The sequence below is a fragment of the Salmo salar genome, chromosome 20 (assembly GCF_965601325.2).
Source record: "Salmo salar chromosome 20, fSalSal1, whole genome shotgun sequence".
Lineage (NCBI taxonomy): Eukaryota > Metazoa > Chordata > Actinopteri > Salmoniformes > Salmonidae > Salmo > Salmo salar.
In genome coordinates this window covers 24,739,460-24,765,616 of record NC_138310.1, presented here as the reverse complement: position 1 = coordinate 24,765,616, position 26,157 = coordinate 24,739,460, and the positions used below count along the sequence as shown (strand labels likewise).

The window sequence follows — 26,157 nt, the reverse complement described above, 5'->3', positions numbered from 1 at the left end:
TCAAAAAACAAATAAAGCAACACCTCACGACACAACGCCTCTCCCCCATGTGACCTACTTGTTGTGTGTACACACACACTACATGCTAATGTTTTTAAATGTATGTAAATTGTAAAGTGTTTTGTCTGTAATGTCTTTTTCATTATGTAGGACCCTAGGAAGACTAGCTGTAACTATTGGCATCAGCTAATGGGGATCATAATAGATCTAAATAAAAAATCACTTCACTGGATGAACGTTCATGTTCTTTTCTCGAGGTCTGGAGATTTTATATCAAGCCCCACAGTGTGGTCATTGCAAAGATATTAATAGTTCTCTTTTTCCTAGGAGGTTCCTGACTTCCCCCACTCCCCACCCATGTCAGTGAGGGTACTCCACCCTGTGGTCTATAGCTGTACTGCAATCCTCCTCCTCTGCCTCTTCACTATCATCATCACACACATACTACACCACAGGTACCGTGTGTACGTGTGCATGTGCGCGTGTGTGTGCGTGTGTCTGCTATCTTACCTACCCCACAGTGTCTTTATGTCCATCTAATGGTCTGCTTTGTTTTCTTCCTCCTGCAGTTCTATAAACATATCCAGAAAGAGCTGGCACACGTTACTCAATACCTGCTTCCACATTGCTATGACCACAGCTGTCTACGCAGGAGGCATCACCCTGACCAGCTATCCAATGGTGTGCCAGGCAGTAAGTCCCTCTCCTCTCAGACCCAGCTCATGCTCTCTACATGTGGTGTGTGTAGGCTGTGTGTATGACCCTGTGTGATTTGTGTCAGGTGGGCATCACTCTACACTACTCCTCCTTGTCTACTCTGCTGTGGATCGGAGTCAGTGCTAGAGTCCTCTACAAAGAGGCTATCTGGAGGATGCCACGGCAACCAGAGGGAGAGTCTCCTGTTCCAGCTACTCAGCGGCCTATGCTCAGGTAAGTGATGTCATCAGAGTGAGACAGAGTTGACTTTTATATGAGAAGGTTGTGAGTCATTGTCAAACAGGTCAACGGTTGAGTTGTGAGCTCATTGTGGGGCGGTATTTTAAATGACTGTATTCATGTGAACGGACACACAAACTGTGTCATATCAAAGACCACCATTGTGTTTAGAACCAAGGATCTTCTGTTTTAGAAAGCCTTGGAGGGAAAAACAGTAGACTACTGCTAAGGCACAAAAGAGTAGCAGTGACAGATGCAGAGTGCTGAGCCCAGAGCGGGGGAGGAGTGGAATGTACGAGCCAGGGATAACAGAGATTAAGGAGAATGTCGTAAATCTGGCAAGGGTGATAGAGGGGGCGCACTGTCCCCTCATTACTGCCCCCCTCCCCTCTTCCTCCCCCTTTTCCCCCTCTGCCCTGGTGCTCCCTGGCTGTGATCATGCACTGTACTGTTGACCTCTGTGGCTTTCCCAAACCCTTCTGTTGCCCACCGCCGCATGGGGTCAGCCCTCCAATGACGCCTAGCCCTGTGATAAATCACAACCCCCCAGCAGCCTGTTGCCCTTTGTTACACTTTATCAGCTAGCTCAGAGAGGCTGCCCAACTTACAGCTCAGTTCAGCTCAGGAGATCACAGACAGCTAGCCTAGGGATCACTACAGCTGTGAAATGTATGCTTGCTGAGAGAATACAACAAAGGAGACAAGCCCCTAAATCTCATACAGAATAAACAGAAACTAAAATTTGTCATACAGTCCTTGGGTTTAAGTTGTTGTTTCCAATATTGTGGCTGGGACATGATACTTCACATCTAAATGAGTTCACTGTCATTCCCTCTTACTTTCTTTTTCATGTCATTTTCTTTGATCCCTGTAATTTGTGTATTTTCTGAATACAGGTTCTATCTAATAGCTGGTGGTGTTCCTCTCATCATATGTGGCATCACTGCGGCTGTCAATGTCAACAACTATGGGGCCAACAGCCCTTAGTGAGTGCTTCTCATTTTACCGTTGAGCAATTGGCCCTTGACACAGTATCTTTTGGTTTAGTGCTTATTCAAGAGCTGAATTTGCCATTTTTTATGAGATTTTGAATACACAGAGGTATCCTTCTTTGTTATGACCTTACTGACTTTTGTATTGTGTTTTCCAGCTGCTGGTTGGTGTGGCAGCCCAGTTTGGGGGCCTTCTTTGTCCCTGCAGGCTTGGCGGTATTGGTCACCTGGATCTATTTCCTGTGCACTGTGTTTCGCCTGAGGCAGCGGGTGGCCAAAGAGTGCCCAGGATCCTCCCTGTCCTCCCCTGTGCCTGAGAGCCAGCCAGCCCTGGGTGGAAGCATTAGTCTCCTGTCAACAGACTCTGTGGTGGGGACCATGCACGCTGCGTTGACCCCAGAGGACCAGTACTCCCTGAAGGTGCAGTTCCTGGTGCTAGTGGCCACCCACTTCCTGTTCCTGGCCCTGTGGGGCTGTGGAGCCATGGCCATGTGGCTGACAGGGCACAGCAGCCTGTTGTTTAGCTCTCTCTATGGAGTAGCTGCCACCGTGTTGGGAGTGTTCCTGGTGGTGCACCACTGCTTCCGACGCCTGGATGTGCAGGCCTCCTGGCTGGGCTGCTGCCCAGGGTATCGCCACTCCCAGCCTATGCCAGTCTACACGCACACCTGCACCACTGTTAGTGGGATGCAGACCACCTCTGAACAGGGATCCCAGATCTTTGTTGGCTGCCATCCTCCAGAGGATCCCCAGAACTCCTCATCAGCCAGGTCCTCCTCCACCCCCAGTGGGATCAGCAGTGTAGGCCCTGGGCCCTGCAAGCTTACCAACCTGCTGCAGGTGGCACAAGACAATACCAACAATGCCACTCATGCCCCAGCAGGCACCAACACCAGCACCAGTACGGACAATAACAACAAGCAAGCTAACAACCTGCTGCCCACCATAGGCTCTGTAGCCCCTGTCCAACCTCAGAGGAGGAAGGTCAGTGGCAGAACTAAACAAGGGAGCAGCCAGTATCACCCCCGAGGTGAAGGCAGAGGTCACTACCGACTCAAAGCCTTGAGGGCTGGTGGTGGAGGGGGCAGTATGGGAGCACTGGGACCTACAGGTATAGAGCAGCACAACGCTGCCCATCCAGCCCACAAACAGGCCACTAGTGAGAATGGCAGCCTACATCACAGCCACTCTGAGAGCCATGCCAGCCCGCTAACCAACGGTAATGGTAGGAGAATGGGGGAGACAGTTGCTACCAGCCCCTCAGAGGGTAGTGATGGGGGCAGCAGCGGCAGCCGTAAGCCCTTCCCTCTGCTCCCCTCTGTGGCCAGCAGGGTGGCTATGCAAGGTAATAGGCGCAGCGCCAGCCGAGACAATCTGAAACTGGCAGCGGCTGCAGAGCGTGAAGCTAAGCGCTGCTCCTATCCTCTGAACAGCATCACTACCACTGTGCCAGGGGTTGCCCCTAACGGCACCCTCAAGAGCTCTCTGATAGAGCTGGAGTTGGACACAAGTGGCACGGACCATTCTCAGAGCTCTGTGGGCATGAAAAGTATGTGGAAGAGTGAAACTACAGTGTGACACTGGCTCTTTCCCAGCACCTGTCCACAGTGGACCCTGACAAAATTTGATATGATTGGACTGTTGTTATAGTCTCCTACGTCTATACAGATGAATCCTAATATGAGATCTATGTGTGTAACTCAGACTTTCGTGTAAATGACATTGAAAGAATTGAACAATTCTTCTAATTTCACATGTGGATCTCAAGTTGGGAATCAGATCATGATGAGTTTTTTTATTTTTAATGTGTAAAAGAGCTAGATTATGGGGTTGTGTTGCTTGCTACTTTTGTGTCCAGCCATTTAGCTTTCCATTACCATGATGGCATGGGATGTGTATGAAGACAACGATGTCCTGTACTCTCAGCTCTGTCACAGACATAACAACTGTTGGGTTTGTCATGAATTCAAGACCTGTCTTTTGTGTACTTTTGTTTTTCATATTTCAAACGTAAAATACTCATTTATTCTACACGTCACAGGAATTCTTACCAGCTATATCTAAAATCAACATAAGATGTTGATTTTGGATACCTTAAGTAAAGCTTTATTGTTTTGTTTGTATTCTTATTCTATGCATATCGACTATGGCATGAAATGGAATCTAAGATTGTCCATTTCCACAGTACGGCTGTGCATTTCCTCTGTGAAGAATCTTTTTGCTTTTATTATATTTTCTTGTAGTATTGTGGGTATGTGGGCATGTGCGTGTGTATGTGTATGCTGCGTGAATGTGTGTTTGTGTGTGTGATTCTCAATCTAGGATGAGAGAATGCAGTTTGTAAAACTTTTTTTACTAAATCGTATTGACTTCGATTCAAATACGCATCAGCACTGAGCGGGAACTCCTCCCCTAATAAACAGGTTGAACAAGTATCAGTATTTGGACAAATGAACTAAGAGTGACCTTTCTTTGACCCTGGCATGTACTCTGTAATGTCTTTGGTGATTTTTTTTTATATGAACATCCCCGTCCTTCTTAATTTTTCCTTTTCCCTTACTGTGCTCTCTCCCTCTTGGAGTTTCAAATCTCTGGATTTACAGTTATTTGAACATGGATGTAGACTGCCCCCTCCAGGATTTCAAACATCATTGTTCATGCACTGATATAAAGGGATGCATCAGTTTAAACCATGTTGAGTTTGCCATCTGCAGCAGGAGGAAGGAGAATATGTTAATGGGTGTTTTATTATGCAGTAAATAGCTCTGGTTTATATCACATGATCCAAGATAAGCGCTTACTGAAATACCCCCCCCCCCCCCCCCCCCTCACATTCACCTCATAATCCAATGGCTTCAAAGCTTGTTACAGTAATCATCAAATACTTCTACACTATTTGTTTATGTTAATGTAAAAAGCTCAGAGTAAAGGCAAAAAAATGAATGACAGAATTCTGGTTCATTTATGCTACTTAGTTTTCTGATGTTGCTTCACACACATTATCATACAATATTGTGTAAAACCATATTATGCAATTTTGATCTTCAGTATTCTTTTAGTGTGTAAGAATGCAACAGCTCAGTTCATCTTAGATACGCTCTGCTAAACAACTCCAATGTATTCAGGGAAATGATTGTGCCAAAGAATTGTATAGACTAGCAGAGCTTACCTCAACGTCAGTGTTTAGCAAATGGGATACAATTCATAGATTGTATCCTTATTCTAGGTCCTGAAATCTCCCTTTAGGTCAATGATAATAACATGAGAAAGAACTCAAACTCACAAAGCTCAGAGTTGTGTTAAGTACAAAGCAGTGGTTGCACTTACCTTCCTCATTATTGTCTGTAGAAAAAACACCATGCTGTAACACTGATTTCCATTAGTTGTAAAATGTCAACAACGTGCAAGAACACAATGGCGCAATGTGTCATCTTTTTCACTAATGGTTACTCAGATTGTTAACATTTCATCCATTTACTAACATTCATCCCATTTGTCCCCAAAATGATTTCCAAGTTTTGTGTCCACACTCATCTCGAAATGAAAAAGGGAGATTTCAAAATGTTTTATGTATATTTATATTTCATTTGTCATAATGACATCAGTATGAAATAACTGTTTTTAATTCAATAATATATTGTTCAAGAAATTCAGACTGTGCCTTGTAAAATAAACTCTGATGCAAAATAAATACAATAAATCCAACTTTAGTATTTTTTCATTTATTCTCATACTGACGGGGCAATAGCGCTTCTCTGATATGAACAGGAAGTGAATGCGAATAAAGGAGTCTGAGAAACTCAGTGACTGGCTGTCTGAGCACCAGCTGCTCCTGAAGCCTCTGTTCATATTAGCTGTTCTTGACGTTGTGGTCTAATTTGTGAAATCTTGCTCTCTATTAAACAACGCCGAAACCTTTGTCACTAAACAGTTTTTATGACAATTAGTTATATTTGTGTAGTTCACAAAATTGGTTAGCATGTTTACAAACATAAGGTCAGCGTGGTCCTGGGCTGGGGGATTCAGGGATGGTAAACTGATCCTAGACCTTCTTTTGTTAAATTACATTTCAAATTACAATACAATAACAAAAAAACTGAAGAAACGTAAAATAACATTAAAGTAAAATAATAAAACCACTACACTTGAATTGAGTTTCAAAAGTTAAAGTACCTAAAATAAAATAAGGTCAGGGGTTACAAATGTACAAACCTGATCCTAGACCAGTGCCACTGTCCAATCACCGTAGGTCGTCAACTTATTGACGCAAATGTTAACCAATCAGATAGGAATGTAGGAGAGTATGGGAAGGAAGAATGGTTGATGAGGAAGTTTATCATCCAGCAAAGAAAAAAGTCAAGAGAGGCAATGAAAAGCAATTATTACAGACAGTCGTTGTGTTAGTGTTTGACATCTTTGTTTAAGAACACAGTGTACAATTTGCTTATAGAAGAAAATGTTATACGATGGTCCTTGTCGAACGTCTGAATTTGGGCAAGTTAAAGTAGCTAGTAAGCTAGCTACTGCAGCTAACGTTAGCGAGTTCTTGATATTTCATCTTTACCTAGACATTAAGTTAGCTAGTAGTAAGGACCAACACCTGGGTTGCATTAGCTAATTGAGACTGATATATAAGGTTAGTTACATTACTCAGACTCCACTTGTCATAGCCACTGCGTCCGTTGTTTTTGTTTTTTTAGAGTGAAGTGGGAGTGTCAAGTGTGTCGACATCATCATCAGATACCCGGCCCGAAGAGTCGACAATCGTCACTATACATTACCGAGGACAACGACCTATTGGTAGTAACGTTTGGTCTGACAGTCTCTGGAAGTGAAAACAAAGTCTTTAGGGTATCCTAAAACCTGCCAAAGTAGTTTTTTTTTTGTCAAAGCTTAGCTAGCTAGCTAAAGCTTTGAAATGGCTTTGGCTGACCAAAGGCAAAGCCAGCAGTGGTATCCCACAAGCGTACAGGTAACGGTGTTCCAAGCAAGGAATTTGAGGATCAAAGGCAAGAATGGAACCAACGATGCCTATGCCATCATGCAGGTGGCCAAAGACAAGTTTTCTACCTCGGTTGCCGAAAAATGTGTCGCACCAGTATGGAAGGAAGAGGCAACGTTTGACCTGCCATTGTTCCACCATGGAAATGCTGAACGCTGCACACTGTATATCATAGTAATGCACAGAGCTCTGGTGGGACTGGACAAGCTCCTGGGACAAGCTGTGATCAACCTACTGGATCTACACGATAACAGTGCCCGGAAAAAGACTGAGTAAGTAGCTCATGTTGAATAAAGATAAAGGATCTGTGTATATTTTTTTTATTTATGTATATATATTTTAACTATTTCTCCACTGAGAGAGGGGTTCTTTGTGTAGCCAGAATGGTATTAGTGATGGGAATGTCTGCTCTGTTACGTGTCACCATTGATTTGATGAATTTCACTGACATAGCAGAGCTGAAATTGCGTATCAGGAGGCTGATAAATATCTATTGTACTCTACATCCATCAACTTCTGCACATTTGAACAGTCATGTTTACACACCTAAAGCACAGACAGAGAAGGCTGTTCCAGATCCCTTATCAGTAGCTCAGTGGGAGAACCGAAACCATGGAGCTGGTTGGGAAAACAATCTGATTATGTTGGGTGAGGTCAAGCTTCCTCTGCCTTCTTGTCAGACTGTAGCTTTAGGCTGTGAATACTTGAGCTGATACCCTAACCATGTCTCCCCTTTTAGTTGTTTGAAATTCTCCATCTGAACAGTAGTTGGAGAATTCCAGCTCATTTAGTTTGAGCCTATCTCTGGCCTTCACAGCTGGATGGGGTCATGCTGCATGCCAGGTTGTATCTCATTATGAGGAATGTTGTCCAGTGAATACATTCCTGCCATTTCCCCATGTTTCTTCAAGGTTATTTAACTGGGGGCTAATCAAACCTTCATACTGACATGTGAAATTACATGGGTTGGGACCATGATGTCATTCATAACAATGGTGGGATGGGCTCTATCATGGGTGTAGCAAGCATTATAACAAAACATTAGGCTTGCTGCCTTTCCATGATTTGAGGAAAAATGTACACACCCACATCTTATGTAAAAGTGTTTTTTTAAGACTGTTCGCTGACTTAAACATGGACAGAAGACTGAAGGACATTTAGATTTCAATATTGAAGACTGCAGACTAATCTTTGACTTGTAGGCCATTTGTTGCAATTGAGGGCAGTGAGTGACTGTCATGGTTGTATCCTCCTGTGTACAATACTCTCTGTGTAGGCTGTCCCAAGGGCAGCCTTTGTACAGTGATTAGGCTCATTCACTTGTTTACTGTACACTCATATCTGGAACCTTATCTAGAGTTTACTCAGTTGGGTTTGTACAGCTTTTTATGACTCATCTTGCTCCTTCTCTCTCAAACACAAGGGTATTGGAGGTTGCTCTTTGTTCCCCCTTGCACCGTATAGTGTTAGATTACTGTCCTACTTCAGTTGATGTGTTGGGGTTTGACATTGTCCTCTCCCACTGTAGCAGAATATGTTCTCAGCATGAAACAAAGGGAAATGATATGATGCCAAATAACGCACCATGTTACTGACCATATTCCAGGTATGTCTCTGAACATGCGTCATCACTGTTCACACTTAGGCCTATTAGGTGAAAGGGTAAGTTCCACAACTTGGATATTGAAAAATTGAGGCACTACTGACAACAATATAGGCCTATGTTAAGTATGCTCTTTTGGTATTTCTGTTTTGTCATTAGAAATGGACTTGCCTATAGACCCGTTTCATCTTCATGGTTCTTCTATCAAACAAATTCTTACCGTTTAGTCTGTCATGTTAGGCATTAGCTGGATGTGACATGTTAATCATTATCCTTCAGAGGGAAATTGGGGCCTCTACTACTTTCTCTGAGAGAACTCGTCCAACAGCAGAGCACTCCTGTATCAGGGCCAGGGTTTCATATTTATCTGTAAACACTATCACATGTGCCATGTCAACACACAGTTCCTTTTAACTCATATAAACCCTTCACTGAACCATTGTTCAGAGTCAGACCTGTACTACAGAAAATACATTGAAATATTGTCTTATGTTCTCAATTGTATCCCATTGTTCTGTGCTCTGGTAGTAGTTGCTGTTTTTCTTGGCATGGCCCAGTTTGAGAAGGAGATTAGGAATGCTTGGAGAAGGCATAGCACATCTTTCATTAGCCTACACCTCCTAGGAAGACTCCCTACTGTTCTGCTAGGCTTTATGGAATGTAGACTAGGTTTACTCCCATGCATGTTTCCCCACAGGTTCCCGTCTGGATTTTTGTTTTATTACACCAGTAAGGGCAGGGAAATGATGCACTGAACTTCACATGAACCACATAAAATGTCTGATCACTGCCCAGCAGCGTACAGCGCATTTCAGCTGAAGGCATCCTAAGTATAGACCATCGGCTAACTATCTACAATGAGTTAAAAGTGACCAGTTTTCCCTTTACTGCCTATGGAAGTATGATGTCCTCCGGGAAGAATGTTTGTAGTGCTCAGTAGAGCCCCAGCCTATTGATCAGAACTGACCCCCCTGAATGCTTTCCTTGTCCCAGCTGACCCTGAAACATGGAGGTTCAGTGAAGACACTGAATTTAACCAGGGATTTCTGCCCTCTACTGGCTTCCTTTTGTAGGCCTGTCTAAATGTTATTTATTTATTTTTTTTACATTTTTTTTAAGCTTCCATGACGATCACTCAAGTGAAGATGCAAAAAGATTAAGAGCATAGGCCTACTGCGAGTGACTGAATATGCAAAAATGGCACACTGCAAGGGGCTTCCACTTAACCTGCTCCAGCATGGGTTGGATGGGTTGTTGCTCTGGTCTTGGGAAGGTGAGAGTTCACCTGGGTGCAGTCTGCGCTGCACTTGGGATTAGCCTACCGGTCTGCTTATTGACGAAATCTAGCAGTGTTCTTATTGTGTGACGTCTCCGCAATCACAGAGGCTGTTATGGAAAGGGCTCTCCAGAACACTTACTTTTCTTTTTGTGCAGAGTGGGCCTAAACTGCAATGAGTTTATAGCCCATTTACGTCAGCACTGGAGGAGCTGGATCTATTCTAGGTCAAAACTAGTGCAAAAGTTCAGTAATAGTTTTATCAAGTCATGTTTGACCCCATTTCCCGTGTGGCTCAGTTGGTAGGGCATGGTGTTTGCAACGCCAGGGTTGTGGGTTCGATTCCCATGGGGGACCAGTACGGAGAAAAAATGTATGAAATGTATGCATTCACTACTGTAAGAGCGTCTGCTAAATTACTAAAATGTAAATGTACATTTTCTGGCATCGTGACGTTGAAAAAGTTTCCATAGCTCATTCGTCACATTTGACCTTCAGTACATTGGTTCTGCGTCATTTGGCCATATGATTTGTTTTTTAATTGAACTGGCACTGAACCAAAATATAAATGCATCATTTGTTGGTTTAATGAGCTGAAAGCCCACAAATTTTCCATATGCACAAAAAGCTTATTTCTCTCAAGGTTTGTGTGCACATTTGTTTACATCCCTGTTAGTGAGCATTTTTCCTTTGCTAAGATAATCAGTTTACCTGACGGGTATGGCATATCAAGGAGCTGATTAAACAGCATGATCATTACACAGGTGCACCTTGTGCTGGGGACAATAAAAGGCCACTCAAGTTTTGATTGAGCATGCATTTGGCATGCTGACTGCAGGAATGTCCACCAGAGCTGTTGCCAGAGAATGTAATATTAATTTCTCTACCATAAGCTGCCTCAAGTCATTTTATAATTTGGCAGTGCAACCGGCCGCACAACCACAGACCACGTCTGAGACCAGCCACCCGGATAGCTGATGAAACTGTGGGTTTGCATAACCAAGTAATTTCTGCCCAAACGGTCAGAAACTGTCTCAGGGAAGCTCATCTGCGTGCTCGTCGTCCTCAGCAGGGTCTTGACCTGACTGTAGTTCGGTGTCGTAACCGAATTCAGTGGGCAAAGGCTCTTCACATAGAAATCCCAGTTTCAACTGTACCGGGAAGATGGCAGAATGCATGTATGGCGTTGTGTGGGCGAGTGGTTTGCTGATGTCAACGTTTTCAACAAAATGCCCCATTGTGGGGTTACGGTATGGGCAGGCATAAGCAATGGACAACGAACGTGGTTACATTTTATTGATGGCAATTTGAATGCAGAGATATACCGTGACGAGATCCTGAGGCCCATTGTCGTGCAATTAATCCGCCTCATCACCTCATGTTTCAGCATGATAATGTCGCAAGGCTCTGTACACAATTCCTGGAAGCTGAAAATGTCCCAGTTCTTCCATTGCCTGAATACTCACCGGACATGTCACCCATTGAGCATGTTTGGGATACTCTGGATCGACGTGTACGACCGCATGTTCCAGTTCCCACCAATATCCAGTAACTTCGCATAGCCATTGAAGAGGAGTGGGACAACAGGCCATAATCAACAGCCTGATCAACTCTCTGTGAAGTCGATGTCGCACCAGATTCTAATTGGTTTTCTGATCCACGCTCCTATTTTTTTTTTTTTTTTAAAGGCATCTGTGACTAACATATCGATCTAATCCATAGATTAGATCCTAATGCGTTAATTTCAATTGACTGATTCCCTTATATGAACTGTAACTCTTTGCAATTGTTGTAATATCTTTCTCTCATTTTCAGTTGGTACAAACTGCTGGATAAGAATGGGAAGGAGGACAAAGTCAAAGGTGAAGTGATGTTGGACATTCAGTTTATGAGAAACAACTTGACAGCCAGCATGTTTGACCTTTCCATGCAAGACAAACCACGCTCCCGCATCGGAAAGCTCAAGGACATAATGCGTGGGAAGAAAAAGGACAGCTTTTCTGACTCGGCCTCTGCAATAGTTCCCTCTGTCAGCCATGTACTGACTGACAGTGAGGGAGAGGGTGACTCCCACTCGGTGTACTCAGAGTTCCCTGAGGCCAAGAAGAAATCCAAGCTGAAGTCCCTCTTTGCCCCTAAATCCAACTTGCAGCGCAACGTCTCCCAGTCCATGTCCACACTGGGTACTCTTCCTGAGAAGAATGCATCCCTCAGTGGCAGTCGCTCTTCTGGACTCAATGTGGATTCTCCTGATGGTGAGCTCCTTTCATTCAGCTTAAACATTTTGACTTCAGTCTGCAGACCTTTTTTTATATTTGAATAATGATGATGATTGGCATATGCAATATTCACTGTCGCTTTCTATCTACAGTTAAAAAGAAGTTCAAGTTCCTGGGCCACAAGCGGACAGGCAGCAATGACAGCAAGGTGTCTACAGGACCTTTTTCTCTTCTGGGCAGATCCAAGCAGAAGGATGACCCAAATGGCACGTGCATCAACGGCAACCATGTGTATGCAGAGGAGGTAGAGCCCAAGTCTGGGTCCACCCTTAGCCTCAACAGCTCTGGTCAGGGCTCAGTGGAGGATGTACGCAGCCGCAGGCAACCATCTGACGTCTCTGTAGAGTCCCTCAAGAGCCTCTCTGTCCCCACCTACAGAATGGAGTCTGCAGATGGGGCTCTGCTGGAGCAACGGCGCCTTCAGGAGGAGGAGAAAAGACCGGCCGAGGAGCAGAGACGGAATGAGGAGAAACACAGAGTGCAGCTCAAGGTACTGCAGGAGGAGGAGGAACGCAAGCAACAGGAGGAGCAGGAGAGGAGGAGAAGGTTCCAGGAGGATGAGGTGAGGAGGAATAAGCAGCGGGAAGAGGAGCTAAAGCACCTAGCGGAAGAAAGGATACAGCTGGAGGCGGAGGAGCTTCAAACGCTGAGGGAGGACCAGAGGCGGCAGGAGGAGACCAAGAGAGCAGAGGAGCAGAAACGACAGGAGGAGGCCTCTGTGGCTGAGAGGCTGTCCTCTCTGTTTGGTATGATCAGGAAGAAGGAGGAGAAAAAGGAAGAGCAGCAGCAGACTAGCACCAAGGAGGAGAGGCCCAACCCAGCTCCCAGACGCTTCACCAAAGATTTGGAGGGCCCTCCACACACCGCCAACCCATTTGAGGAGATCCCCCTCAGTCCAGACCCTCCAACCCTGTTTGAGGAGAGCCCGGTGGACTCCCAGAAGGCTGTTTGCAGCCCCAACACCACGAGCGCTCCGGTCTTCCTCAACTCCAACCGCAATGCCAAGGTGTCTGCAGTCAAGCCTAGGTAGGTGTCAGTCTTGTTCTAATGCACTGACAGCTCTATTATAACTTGAGATCTGCGTAGTTAAGACCAAACTTTGTGCGACTCTCCCATCAATGCATGGTTTTAATAATGCAGTTAGGATTTGTCCTTCTCTCTGCTGTAAGTTTTGTCAGCCTTCTAATATCATGTAGGCCTACCTGATGTTCTGACAAAAGTTACATCTACAATGGTAAGTGGAGCTACTATATACACAATGTACTTCATTGCTGATCAGGTAACACTAACCAATAAACATTTTCGGTCTCAGTATTTTGCTAATGGAGTGCTAGATGGTTTTCATGTTATTTCCAGTTGACTATTTAGAAATGTTTTGCTTTAATAGCATATGCAACACATCACATTGACTGCCTTGGCAGCCTTTCAGCTCTCCTATTTTAAATAAACCACTTTCTCTGACTGCATTCTTAGAACTCTCCTAAAATCCATATTTTCACTGAAATTGCTATATGTTGTCCAGATTGAATAGCTGCGGTGATGAGTGTTTTCCTTGCTTGCTATCCAACTGAACTTAAGTGGTTGAGTTATTCCCAGTTGCTTATGGTGGTTTGGGGATTAGTGATCAGATGGTGGTATGGTTTAACTGATCTGTACACCAGATCATGTCTCCAATCTATACTGGCTGCAATTAGCCTAGTATTCTGAGTTTCATCTTTGTTCCTCTTGATTGTCTTTAAAGATGGAATCCGCAGTAGGAGAAATGGTGCCACTCCGCCTCACAGCCGTAGTTATTATTTTGTTGACGAAGCGGTGAGGCGTAGTTAAAAAAACACTGTACATATTCTGCTGTTCTATTGCGCATGCAATGATGTCTGGGGGGGGTGTTTGCAGTAACTTATTTGTTGTAATATTGCAAATGGATGTTGCAGTTTCACCATTAAGAATTCCAGCTTTAAGGCTCTTAAAAGCCTTGACAAACATGAGCGTGGATCACCATCGTGAATTCCATCTGGCGCGTGATGGACCTGTTTGGCCACTGTGCTGATTGGTCTGCAGTGTGGAATCTAGGTGTGTCTGAGACTGGGTGATATAGTGCAGAACAGGTTGGGAGGGATGACGTGAGCTAACACTGGGTGACTAAGTACATTGGGACTGTCTGCTGGTGCAAACAAGGCTGTTTTTTTTTCTCACTCATCTACTTCTGGATTTATTTTAATGGTGAGTTGTCCACTCAATATAGTCTGAGTCCTTGTAAAGGAGGAAATACTTTTTTTTAGTTTTGCCATAGCCTGATCTTATTTTACTACTGAATTTCAGACATTCTAAATCTAGATTTGTTTATTAGCCTATGCTTGAGCCTTTTTGCAAGAATGATGATGATAGCTCATTTTAAAGTAAATTTAATGTGTTTTTATAAAAACCCATAAGTGTTAAGAGCAAGGCGATTGTTGTTATTTCCAAATTGTTTAATTCCATCAAGACCTTATCAGGTGTGACGATCTGCTTACAAAAAAATGTTGGCTGTTTTTGCGTTTGGGGTAGAGCATGTTTCAGATGGGACCGGACGTAGGGCTGGGCAGTATGGCCCAAGTATCATATCCCAGTATTGCATTTTGTAAAAAAAATTAAATGCCGGTATTTTATGTTTTTGAATAATGAAAGTTGTACATTTTATTTTGAGTAATGTGACCCTAGGGTGGCAACATGTACATTCTAAGTGATTTCAATGGGTCTTTCTCCATTGTGATTGTTTTATACTGTTCAATTCAACTTTAACCAAAATAAATTTGATCATTTCCATTCTGACACGTAGGGCTGCACGAAATGGGCAAACAATCTTGGCCATATTTTAAACCAAATTTGATTTGACTGAGATTTTTAGAGCAAAACACTTGGGTGAACTGTTGGACTCATGGAAATAGTTTGCGTATAATAGTGGGCACTTTAAATAGTGTTTGACATGACGACAAATTAAAATCTCTGAGTTTTTGTGATGGGGTAGGAAACAAAGTTTTGACAAGTATTTCCTAGGGGACCCTATAATCTTTGGCCACATTGAATGTTTTCTCTTAGCTACTTCATGTAGCTAACATTTTTGTTTTGTATATTCCTCTTTGAAGATACTGTTGCACAAAAAACATGCAATGTGCAAACACCTTAGCTGGTATAATCAGGCTGTATAGCTAGTTAAGTTTGCTTGCTCAGTACATTTATTAGCTAGCAATTAGCATTAATGGCTAACAAGATTTAGGCTCAACTTACTAAGAATAGACAAACTAGCTGTTTGCAGATGTAAGAAGCAAACTTAGTGTAATTACAGAACGCTTAATATTAAGAAGCAAAATGAAAACCGCATTGTCATCAACATTGTATGTGCTGCGTTGACCATACAGAGACTGAACGCAAGTGTCTCATGATCGAGGAACAACAAATGCTCTCCTTGAGTGACAGGGGGCAGGGTAGGTCTGTGTAAAGCTGCATGGAGAAAGCAGAGATGAATAAATATAATACAGTTCAAAAGTTTGGACTTAGCTATGTCCTTGTTTTTGAAAGAAAAGCAATTATTTTTTTTGTCCATTAAAATAACATCAAATTGATCACAAATACAGTGTAGACATTGTTCATGTTGTAAATGACTATTGTAGCTGGAAACGGCTTTATTTTTTAATGGAATATCTGGAGGCCCATGATCGGCAACCATCACTCCTGTGTTCCAATGGCACGTTGTGTTAGCTAATCCAAGTTTATCATTTTAAAAGGCTAATTGATCATTAGAAAACCCTTTTGCAATTATGTTAGCACAGCTGAAAACTATTGTTCTGATTAAAGAAGCAATAAAACTAGTCTTTAGACTAGTTTAGAATCTGTACTCTGGGATGCTGGCCTTCTAGGCAGTTCCAGTGTCGGTTCTTTTGCCCATCTTAATATGTTGTTTTTATTGGCCAGTCTGAGATATGGCTTTTGCTTTGCAACTCTGCCTAGAAGGCCAGCATCCCGGAGTCACCTCTTCACTGTTGACGTTGAGACTGGTGTTTTGCGGGTACTATTTAATGAAGCTGCCAGTTGAGGACTTGAGAGGTGTCAGTGTCTCAAACTAGACACTAATGTACTTGTCCTCTTGCTCAGTTGTGCACTGGGGCCTCCTACTCTTTCTATTCTGGTTAGAGCCAGTTTGCGCTGTTCTGTGAAGGGAGTAGTACACAGTGTTGTACCAGATCTTCAGTTTCTTGGCAATTTCTCACATGGATTAGCCTTCATTTCTCAGAACAAGAATAGACTGACAAGTTTCAAAATACATTTATTTGTTTCTGTCCATTTTGAGCCTGTAATCGAACCCACAAAGGCTGATGCTCCAGATACTCAACTAGTCTGAAGAAGGCCAGTTCCCTTTTTCTTTTTTTAATCAGAACAACAGTTTTCAGCTGTGTTAACATAATTGCAAAAGTGTTTTCGAATGATCAATTAGCCTTTTTTTTAAATGATAAAATTGGATTAGCTAACACAATGTGCCTTTGGAACACAGGAGTGATGATTGCTGATAATGGGGCTCAATACACCTATGTAGATATTCCATAAAAAATCTGTCGTTTCCAGCTACAATAGTCATTTACAACATTAACAATGTCTACACTGTATTTCTGATCAATTTTGTTATTTTAATGGACAAAAAATGTACATTTTAATTAAATACCAAGGACATTTCTAAGTGACCCCAAACTTGTGTGTGTATTTACAATGACGGCCTACACCGGCCGAACCCGGATGACGCTGGGCCAATTGTGCGCCGCCCTGTGTGACTCCCAATCACGGCCGGTTGTGATACAGCCTGGATTCAAACCAGGGTGTCTAGTGACGCTTCAATCACTGAGATGCAGTGTCTTAGACCGCTGCGCCACTCGGGAGCCCAGCGACGACTCAAGTAGCGAAGTAAAGTATAAAAATGGACGTTACATTTTAACAAACCAAACATTCAAAAACTGTTAAAGAAGGTAAAGTAAAAACCCAAACCGGTCGGTGCATCAATACCACATATCGTAAAATACAGAATACCGCCCAGCACAAACCAGACGGCATATACATTACCGGTCAAAAGTTTTGGACACCTACTCATTCAAGTATTTTTATTTTTACTAGAATTATAGTGAAGACATTAAATATCAGACAGAAATATCAGACAGAAAATTCTCTGGGTTCATAAGGTTTATCATTAGGGGTCCAAATGATGAACAAAGAATAGAAAAGAGCAGAGACTGTTGTTGTTGAGCAGACTTGAAAGAGAACTAGTTTCTGACATTTTCTTGTAAGCATTGGGTGCATCATCACATGTGAAGATAAGATCTTGATGGAATGAAGCACCACTGTAAGATGAGGCAAACTCCTGAGTTGTTGGTTATTTCAGCTGTCATGGGCAAGCTCAGCTCAGGTGTGACTGTCCGCCACTGACCTCCAGGTTTTCACTCCTAGGCAGATTAGTGGAGTCTCTGAAGCAGCCTGAAACCCCCGACAGACTCCCATAGGCAGCAAACTCCCTCCCTGCGCTGAATCCTTTCTCTCTAGCGTCCCCTCTGAGTCTCCTGATATGTTCTCCAACCTCCACTCCTCCCTTGCTCCCGCTAAGGTGCGGAGGAGCACCTCCAAGTATCCCTACAGCAGCACTGAGAACCTGGCTGCCATAGGATCTTCCCCCAATGGATCTGATAAGAAGCGGCGAAATCCTCTGTCGCCCAGCCCAATCGTACCGCAAAGCGATGGAAACCCCAATGCAGGCTTCAGAATTGGCGATCCTGTGCCAATTAAGGCGGTTGAGAGCAAAATACCTTCTCTACCTCTTCCTGACTACGATAGCCTGTTCCCACAGAAGAGACATGGAGTACAAGGGCAGACTCGATGGGACCATATAATTGCAGAGGTGAATCAGAGACAGCAAGAATATGTGCCTCGGCTCATTGGTAAAGAGATGAGTGTGGATGGCCCAGACCTCGACTCTCCAGGACCTCCACGTAATGATAAATATTCCTACTTGCAGGAGCGGGCAGCAGAGCACTTACACCAGCAACAGACACAAGTTCAATCTACCTCTTTGAGGAGCGTAGGGCCCAGCAGTTTGCCAGCACTCACTCCCCCTTCCAAACCAGTAGCTGCAGTCCCCCTTAGACTAGTGGTAGACTCTAACACAAACCAAGACCAGAGCACTATACAGGCTAATCCATCTGAGAGGCCCAATGCCTTTGTCTCCAAAGTCTTGGTCTCTACAAGACCCATGGTTCAGAGCAGAGACTTACCCTCCGTGACACCTCGGGAGGATGCAAAGAAGGTGATAAACACATCTGTTGCTACAGCCAGTGATGGCAAACCTGTTTTCTCAACAGAAAAACCTAGACCTACATCACAAGTGGTTTCGGTGTCAAGTTCTACAGATGAACCTAAAGGACTGCCAAACACTCCCAAAGAGATCCCCGCAGCCAAACCCAGACAAAGGTTAGTCCGCAAAGAGCCATTGAGACCTGCCGATCATGAGCAGACATCAGCAGGGTCTACCACTGTAGAGCAGGAGAACAGATTGGAGAGGAGAGCCTCAACCCTCGATATCATGAGACGGAGTAGTCCAGTGACTGCAAAGAACACTGAGGTGACTGCTTACAATGAAAAGCAACTCTTGTTTGACTCTGCAGAAAGCGACATTGATAAAAAAACACAGTTGGAACACATGAAAGCGAAGTTTGCTGAACTTGACCCCTTCCCCATTGCTGATATCCTGCCTAAAGACCCATGGGCCCAACCAGAGCCAAGCCACACTGGCAATTACTTGTTCACTGGAGAACCACAGAAAAACCGCAAGCTTAAAGAACAGGCAATGACAACTGATGACTTGGATAAACTTTTCGCACCAAACAATCCAACAGATCCCTTTGCCAGTTTTAATGATGGTGACTCAGATGAACCTCGAGAGCAGGAAAAAACAGAACACAGTCCTGCTTTTCAAAGGGGATTTTCCCAAATTAAAAAGAAACAAGGAGCACCCCAGCCTTCAGCTAATTCAAGTAATAAAGCAGCGATTGGAAAAATTGAGCTAGATAAACAAGATCCTTCACCCAGAGAAGACAAGCTGATCAGCTCAGCCGCTACAACAGGATGTGTAAAACTGGCACCTCAAAATACTAGACAAAGTAAACTCTATGGCAGAGAAGGGGTGGAAACTCAAGACAAGTGGGCAGCAGACCCTTTTACTTCCTCCTCCCCTGTACCTTCTGTCCTGACTTCTCCTGAGCCCCCCCAGTCCGTAGTGGGAGAGCCCACCTCACAGACCGGGGAAAAGACCCTACTACGGGCCTGGGTCTCACCCTCTGAGGTGCAGCCACTCACTGTGCTGAGTAGCAATGGTGGTGGGCCAGCCTCAACTCCATGCAGGTGAGCATAAACCCCTCTAGATATAACCAGCCTTCAATAATTGCATGTATAAACATGAGAATTTTTTTTCACCAGTCAATTGGCCCATATCAAACAGGCAAACAAACACTATGGCCTCAACTATAATTTTGATTATATGGATGGTCAGTCCTTGCATCCATTACTGTCTATGAATTTGAGTCATTACATTTCTCCAGGCTCATCCCTCAGCTTTTGTTTTAAATGAAGAACTCTAGGTTTACGCTTAGTCTCACCTTTTTTTGTTGGTATTTGGCGTTTCAGTTTTATTCAAATTGCTCAAGGAATATTTGGAAATGGCTGGGTAACTCTGATCAAAGGGGTTGTTTTGTTAGTGGTTTTGGTATGAAACGGGGATATGCTGCGGAGTTTCTCTGTTTTGTTCAACTTGGGAAAAGTATTGTATTCTCTGTGCAGCCTTTCTGATTTCATAATTGCTGTGCTTATCTAACAGGTGGAGGATTTTTGGTTGTTTTCTGTACCTACAGCCTAACTGAAATGGACCTCTGTTAATTCAACTAATCGTTTGAGTTCTGTGACATTGTTATGCTCCTCCGTTTTAGTGTTTTTTTGTTTTGTTGTTGTAGTAATTTTCTCTTTCCAGGCCTCACCCAGTGAAGCCCATGAGCTCCATAGAGAGCCAAGCTCCCATTAGCACCCCGGTAGTTGGAGAGATGTTGACTTATGACCGCACCCTGGGGAAGATGAAGGTACTGCATGTTGATATGTTTAATACTAATAAAACCAATACCTTTTTATTTAGCTATTAAAACCAAAAAGTGATGACTGCTAATGTCTGACGTGACACTGTTTTGTACCATCCTCAGGCGCCAGGCATGGTGGAGAGTGGGCCCTACACCCAGCTGACCCAGGAGGAGTTGATTACCCTAGTGGTGAAGCAGCAGACGGAGCTCTCCAAGAAAGACTCAAAGATCGTTGAGCTGGAGGAGTACATAGACAACCTGCTGGTGCGTGTAATCGAGGAGAATCCCAGCATCCTGCTGGGCCTTAACTCTGTCAAGCAGGCCCTGTAAGGTATGAGGAGTGGACCAGAGAACTGTAAGATTGAGGGAGATATTTAGGCTTCCACTCCAACGTCCCCTGTAGTTTGTGTGCGTGTGGTTTTCTATTGCTGTTACTGTGTATTGGATCGAGCAATCTCTTATTTCCTTTGAGCATATGCACTTTTTTGTCTCCATGAGGAGTTGGACTAAGACAATCTCGAGGTTTCTTTTCAGAATGCTGAATAGTTTTTGAATTTTTTTTTTTTTTCTAAAACTATCAGTCGACGCTACATCGCATCAAATTATTTTAAAAAGGTTTTGAAAATGAATGGCTTGTTGTAACACTATGGTACTGGAATTTATTTTTATACTCATTTACCATATGCGCACATTTGTCATTGCGTTGGTACTTTATATGCTATATAAACCAGTTGGCCCTTATTAGGCAAAATGGAACTGTAAGCTCTAGGTATGTTGATGTCCATGTCACTGAAATATCTCTGGCTAGGCCTTTGCACAGTGGTTCCATGTTGCCTACAATTTAGTGGATTTTAATTAGGCCATCTAGCTACTTATGCTTTGGTATCTGCTCTTCCCAAAGCCTTAACACACATAATAATATGCTGGTTAGTGTTTGTTTTGTTGCATTCTTAAACCTTGAACTTTCCTTGTTTTTCTAGAGTTATGTTTGATCCTTTTCTTTAAATGATCATGACGTGCCTTGGTGCTACCCCTTCTTGGTGTATTCAATCAAACACAAGTGTTAATCTAATACCAAATTGGATTATTGCGGGGTATGGTACAAGTACGTTAACCTCTCAAAGTAACTGTTGCCTCATAGTGACATTTCAGATACACAATGGTCTTACCTTAGTTAGCCTAGTTTGTTGAAGCATTATTGAACCTGTGATTTAGGCTAGTTCACACAGGGTTTGATTGGAAATGCATATCTGTCAACATTGCTTATTTTAGTTTCTTAGTTACCTTTTTCTTTATTTTAGTTGTTTATGCTGCCATCTCCTTTTTTAAATGTTTAAAATGTGTCTAAATGGGGAAACCATAATTTACAAAACTAGAGAACCAGCAATTTATTCCCTGTTTGAGGTAGTAGTGTGGATTTGGTCATGCTAACTATAGATGGAGAGAGACCTGCTGTTCACTGTTTTCTTTCTTTTATGTCTATATTATCTACTCTTTCTATTTATGCAAAATAATGTAAGTGCACAACATGTCAAATATTTTATGCAAGAGTAATTACTAAGTTCAAATCGATACACTTTCAGAAAGATCTTCCAATATATTTAGGCATTATGAATGTAGTCGTTTCAAAATGAACCTTGTCCTTGTTAGATTTAATGCCTTTTTATTAAGCAGTAGGCTTTGACAATAGCCTTACAAGTTGTGTAAATCTCTACGTCTCTGAATGTAATCTACTCAATGTTTCATCGGCAACTATGCCTTTGTGAAATGTCATAGCAATAAGAAACAATATAAATCATAAACATTTCTGATTGTGCCTTCAGGGATTTTACTCATAAGACTTTGTGATTACTGTAAAATCTGGATTCCTTAAGATGGTTGCACCTTTTTATGTTTGCTGGTGTTAAATTCAGTGTATGTGAACACTATGTGATATTTTCAATTGAAATAAAGTACAGTAAATCATGAAATGTTTTGTGTATGCTATTAGAGGCAGCTTGAAGACTTATACTACTAGCTATAGGCCTATGATACACCTAGAAATTGTTACATTAATTGAAACCACTATCCTACATTAGTTCAATAGATTAACTACAGTTGAAGGAGGAAGTTTACATTTACCGTAGCCAAATACCTTTTAAAGTCTTTTTTTTTCTTTCTCACAATTCCTGACATTTAATTCTAGTAAAAAATGCCCCGTCTTAGGTCAGTTAGATCACCACTTTATTTTAAGAATGTGAAATGTCAGAATAATAGTATATTTATTTCAGTTTTTATTTCTTTCATCACATTCCCAGTGGGTCAGAAGTTTACATGCACTCAATTAGTATTTGGTAGCATTGCTTTTAAATTGTTTAACTTGGATCAAATGTTTCCAGTAGCCTTCCACAAGCTTCCCACTATAACTTGGGTGAATTTTGGCCTATTCCTCCTGACAGAGCTGGTGTAACTGAGTCAGGTTTGTAGGCCTCCTTGCTCGCGCACACTTTCAGTTCTGCCACAAATGTTCTATAGGATTGAGGTCAGGGCTTTGTGATGGCCACTCCAATACCATGACTTTGTTGTCCTTAAGCCATTTTGCCACAACTTTGGAAGTATGCTTGGGGTCATTGTCCATTTGGAAGACCCATTTGCGACCAAGCTTTAACTTCCTGACTGTCTTGATGTTGCTTCAATATATCCACATCATTTTCCTCCTCATGATGCCATCTATTTTGTGAAGTGCACCAGTCCCTCCTGCAGCAGAGCACCCCCACAACATGATGCCACCCCGTGCTTCACGGTTGGGATGGTGTTCCTCGGCTTGCAAGCCTCCCCCTTTTTCCTCCAAACATAACGATGGTCATTATGGCCAAACAGTTCTATTTTTGTTTCATCAGGCCAGAGGATATTTCTCCAAAAAGTACGATCTTTGTCACCATGTGCAGTTGCAAACCGTAGTCTGGCTTTTTTATGGCGGTTTTTGAGCAGTGGCTTCTTCCTTGCTGAACGGCCTTTCAGGTTATGTCGATATGGGACTCGTTTTACTGTGGATATAGATACCTTTGTACCCGTTTCCTCCAGCATCTTCACAAGGTCCTTTTGCTGTTGGTCTAGGATTGATTTGCACTTTTCGCACCAAAGTACGTTCATCTCTAGGAGACAGAACGCGTCTTCTTCCTGAGCGGTATGATGGCTGCGTGGTCCCATGGTGTTTATACTTGCGTACTATTGTTTGTACAGATGAACGTGGTACCTTAAGGCATTTCGAAATTGCTCCCAAGGATGAACTAGACTTGTGGAGGTCTACACATTTTTTTTCTGAGGTCTTGGTTGATTTTCTTTTGATTTTCCCATTATGTCAAGCAAAGAGGCACTAAGTTTGAAGGTAGGCCTTGAAATACATCCACAGGTAAACCTCCAATAGGCTAATTGACATCATTTGAGTTAATCAGGAGCTTCTCAAGCCATGACATCTATTTTGGGAATTTTCCAAGCTGTCAACTTAGTGTATGACTAAATGTGTTTGTGTATATGTATGTATGTGTATATATATGTGTATAAATGTGTATGTGTATATATATAAGTATGTATATATAAATATGTGTATATATATAAATGTGGGCACCTCTATAAATCAGTGGATTTGATGAGGTCTAGGAGCAACAACGGCTCAGGCACGAAGTGGTAGGGCACACAAGCTCACAGAACGGGACTGCTGAAGCACGTAATGTGTAAAAATCGCCTGTCCTCGGTTGCGACACTTACTACAGAGTTCCAAACTGCCTCTGGAAGCAACATCAGCATAAGAACTGTTTGTCGGGAGTTTCATGAAATGGGTTTCCATGGCCGAGCAGCCGCACACAAGCCTAAGATCACCAATGCCAAGTGTCAGCTGGAGTGGTGTAAATCTCGCCTCAAGTTGGACTCTGCGGCAGTGGAAATGCATTCTTAAAATCTTGACGCTACAGTTTACAATGACATTCTAGACCATTCTGTGCTTCCAACTTTGTGGCAACAGTTTGGGGAAGGCCCTTTCCTGTTTTAGCATGACAATGCCCCATGGCAAAAAAGAAAGGTCCATTCATAAATGGTTTGTCGAGATAGGTGTGGAAGAACTTGCACACAGAGCCCTGACATCAACCCCATCAAACACCTTTCGGATAGAACGACGACTACGAACCAGGCCTAATCAAATTTTATTGGTCACATACATGTGTTTAGCAGATGTTATTGTGGGTGTAGCGAAATACTTGTGCTTCTATCTCCGACAGTGCAGTAATACCAAACAGTTTCACAACATATACCCAATTTACACGTAAATCTAAGTAAGGAATGGATTAAGAAATATATATATATATATATATATATATATATATATATATATATATATTAATTAGAGATTGACCGATTTAATCGGCATGGCATGGAGCCAAGGTAAGTTGCTAGCTAGCATTAAACTTATCTTAGAAAAAACAATCTTCACATAAACACTACTTAACTACACATGGTTGATGATATTACTGAGTTAACTAGCTTGTCGTGCGTTGCATATAATCAATGCAGTGCCTGTTAATTTGTCATCGAATCACAGCCTACTTTGCCAAACGGGGGATGATTTAACAAAAGTGCATTCCCGAAAAAAGCACAATTGTTGCACGAATGTACCTAAACATAAACATCAATGCCTTTCTTAAAATCAATACACAGAAGTATATATTTTTTAAACCTGCATATTTAGTTAAAAGAAATTCATGTTAGCAGGTAATAATAAGGAGGGAAATTGTGTCACTTCTTGCATTCATTGCACGCAGTGTCAGGGTATATGCAACATTTTGGGCCGCCATAATCATGACATAACATTGAAGGTTGTGCACTGTAACATCAATACTTAGACTTAGGGTTGCCACCCGTTCAATAATATATGGAACGGTTCCGTATTTCACTGAAAGAAGAAACATTTTGTTTTCGAAATGATAGTTTCCGGATTTGACCATATTAATGACCAAAGGCTCGTATTTATGTGTTTATTATGTTATAGTAAAGTCTATGATTTGATATTTGATAAAGCAGTCTGACTGAGCGGTGGTAGGCGGCAGCAGGCATGTTAGCATTCATTCAAACTTTACTGCGTTACCCAGCAGCTCGTAGCAATGCTTGATTCACAGCTCTGTTTATGACTTCAAGCCTATCAACTCCTGAGATTAGTCTGGCAATACTAAAGTGCCTATTAGAACATCCAATAGTCAAAGGTATATGAAATACAAATGGTATAGAGAGAAATAGTCAACGTGTCATAATTCCTGTAATAACTACAGCCTAAAACTTCTTAACTGGGAATATTGAAGAATTGGGAATATTGAGCCACCAGCTTTCATATGTTCTGAGCAAGGAACTTAAACGTTAGCTTTTTTACAAGGCAAATATTGCACTTTTACTTTCTTCTCCAACACTGTTTTTGCATTATTTAAACCAAATTGAGCATGTTTCATTATTTATTTGAGACTAAATACATTTTATTTCTGTATTATATTAAGTTAAAATAAGTGTTCATTGTTCATTAAGTATTGTTGTAATTGTCATTATTACAAATATATTATATTATAGTGTGTGTGTGTGTGTGTGTGGAATAAAAAAAATTACAACATTGAAAAATTGGCCGATTTAATCGGTATCGGCTTTTTTTGGTCCTCCAATAAGCACCAAGCACCATAAATCCAGAGACTGCCAGACTTGGATGACAAAGTTTGATGACAAAATTTGCCCACTAGAAGTACTGCTTCAAGTGGGCACAGCACAACGGTGACTCCAAAAATGTCTTGTAGTCTGCTGCATAAATGGTGTAATATGTCAGGGAGATATGTATACTGTAGACAATGAAAGTAATACTAAGTGTATGTTGTGTAATACGCTGTTAATAGCCCATGTGCTTCACCCTAATAATTTGGTGCACTTGTA

At 42.4% G+C, this 26,157-nt stretch overlaps 2 protein-coding genes across 5 annotated transcripts in view; both read left to right on the top strand.

Moving 5' to 3' along the window:
• Window positions 1–5,633, top strand: part of adgra2 (adhesion G protein-coupled receptor A2) — a 56,668-nt gene extending 51,035 nt beyond the window's left edge. For both annotated transcript variants that reach the window (XM_014160103.3, XM_014160102.3), the window contains exons 16-20: window positions 328–455; window positions 570–693; window positions 782–930; window positions 1,833–1,922; window positions 2,087–5,633. In XM_014160103.3, the coding sequence (XP_014015578.2) occupies window positions 328–455; window positions 570–693; window positions 782–930; window positions 1,833–1,922; window positions 2,087–3,506 (1,911 nt within the window). In that variant the 3' untranslated portion in view covers window positions 3,507–5,633. The remainder of the gene's footprint in view (window positions 1–327; window positions 456–569; window positions 694–781; window positions 931–1,832; window positions 1,923–2,086) is intronic.
• Window positions 5,634–6,236: 603 nt separating this feature from the next.
• rab11fip1a (RAB11 family interacting protein 1 (class I) a) lies at window positions 6,237–22,190 on the top strand. 3 transcript variants are annotated; one of them, XM_014160107.3, is made up of 5 exons: window positions 6,237–7,202; window positions 11,625–12,064; window positions 12,181–13,114; window positions 20,121–20,226; window positions 20,344–22,190. In XM_014160107.3, the coding sequence occupies exons 1-5, from the start codon at window positions 6,847–6,849 to the stop codon at window positions 20,548–20,550; spliced, it is 2,043 nt and encodes a 680-aa protein (XP_014015582.1). In that variant the 5' UTR covers window positions 6,237–6,846; the 3' UTR covers window positions 20,551–22,190. The 3 variants fall into 3 exon arrangements, with proteins under 3 accessions (XP_014015582.1, XP_014015581.3, XP_014015580.3); XM_014160106.3 differs by lacking the exons at window positions 6,237–7,202; window positions 11,625–12,064; window positions 12,181–13,114 and adding exons at window positions 13,126–14,308; window positions 17,555–19,498; XM_014160105.3 differs by lacking the exons at window positions 6,237–7,202; window positions 11,625–12,064; window positions 12,181–13,114 and adding an exon at window positions 13,126–19,498.
• The last annotated feature ends 3,967 nt before the right edge of the window (window positions 22,191–26,157 follow it).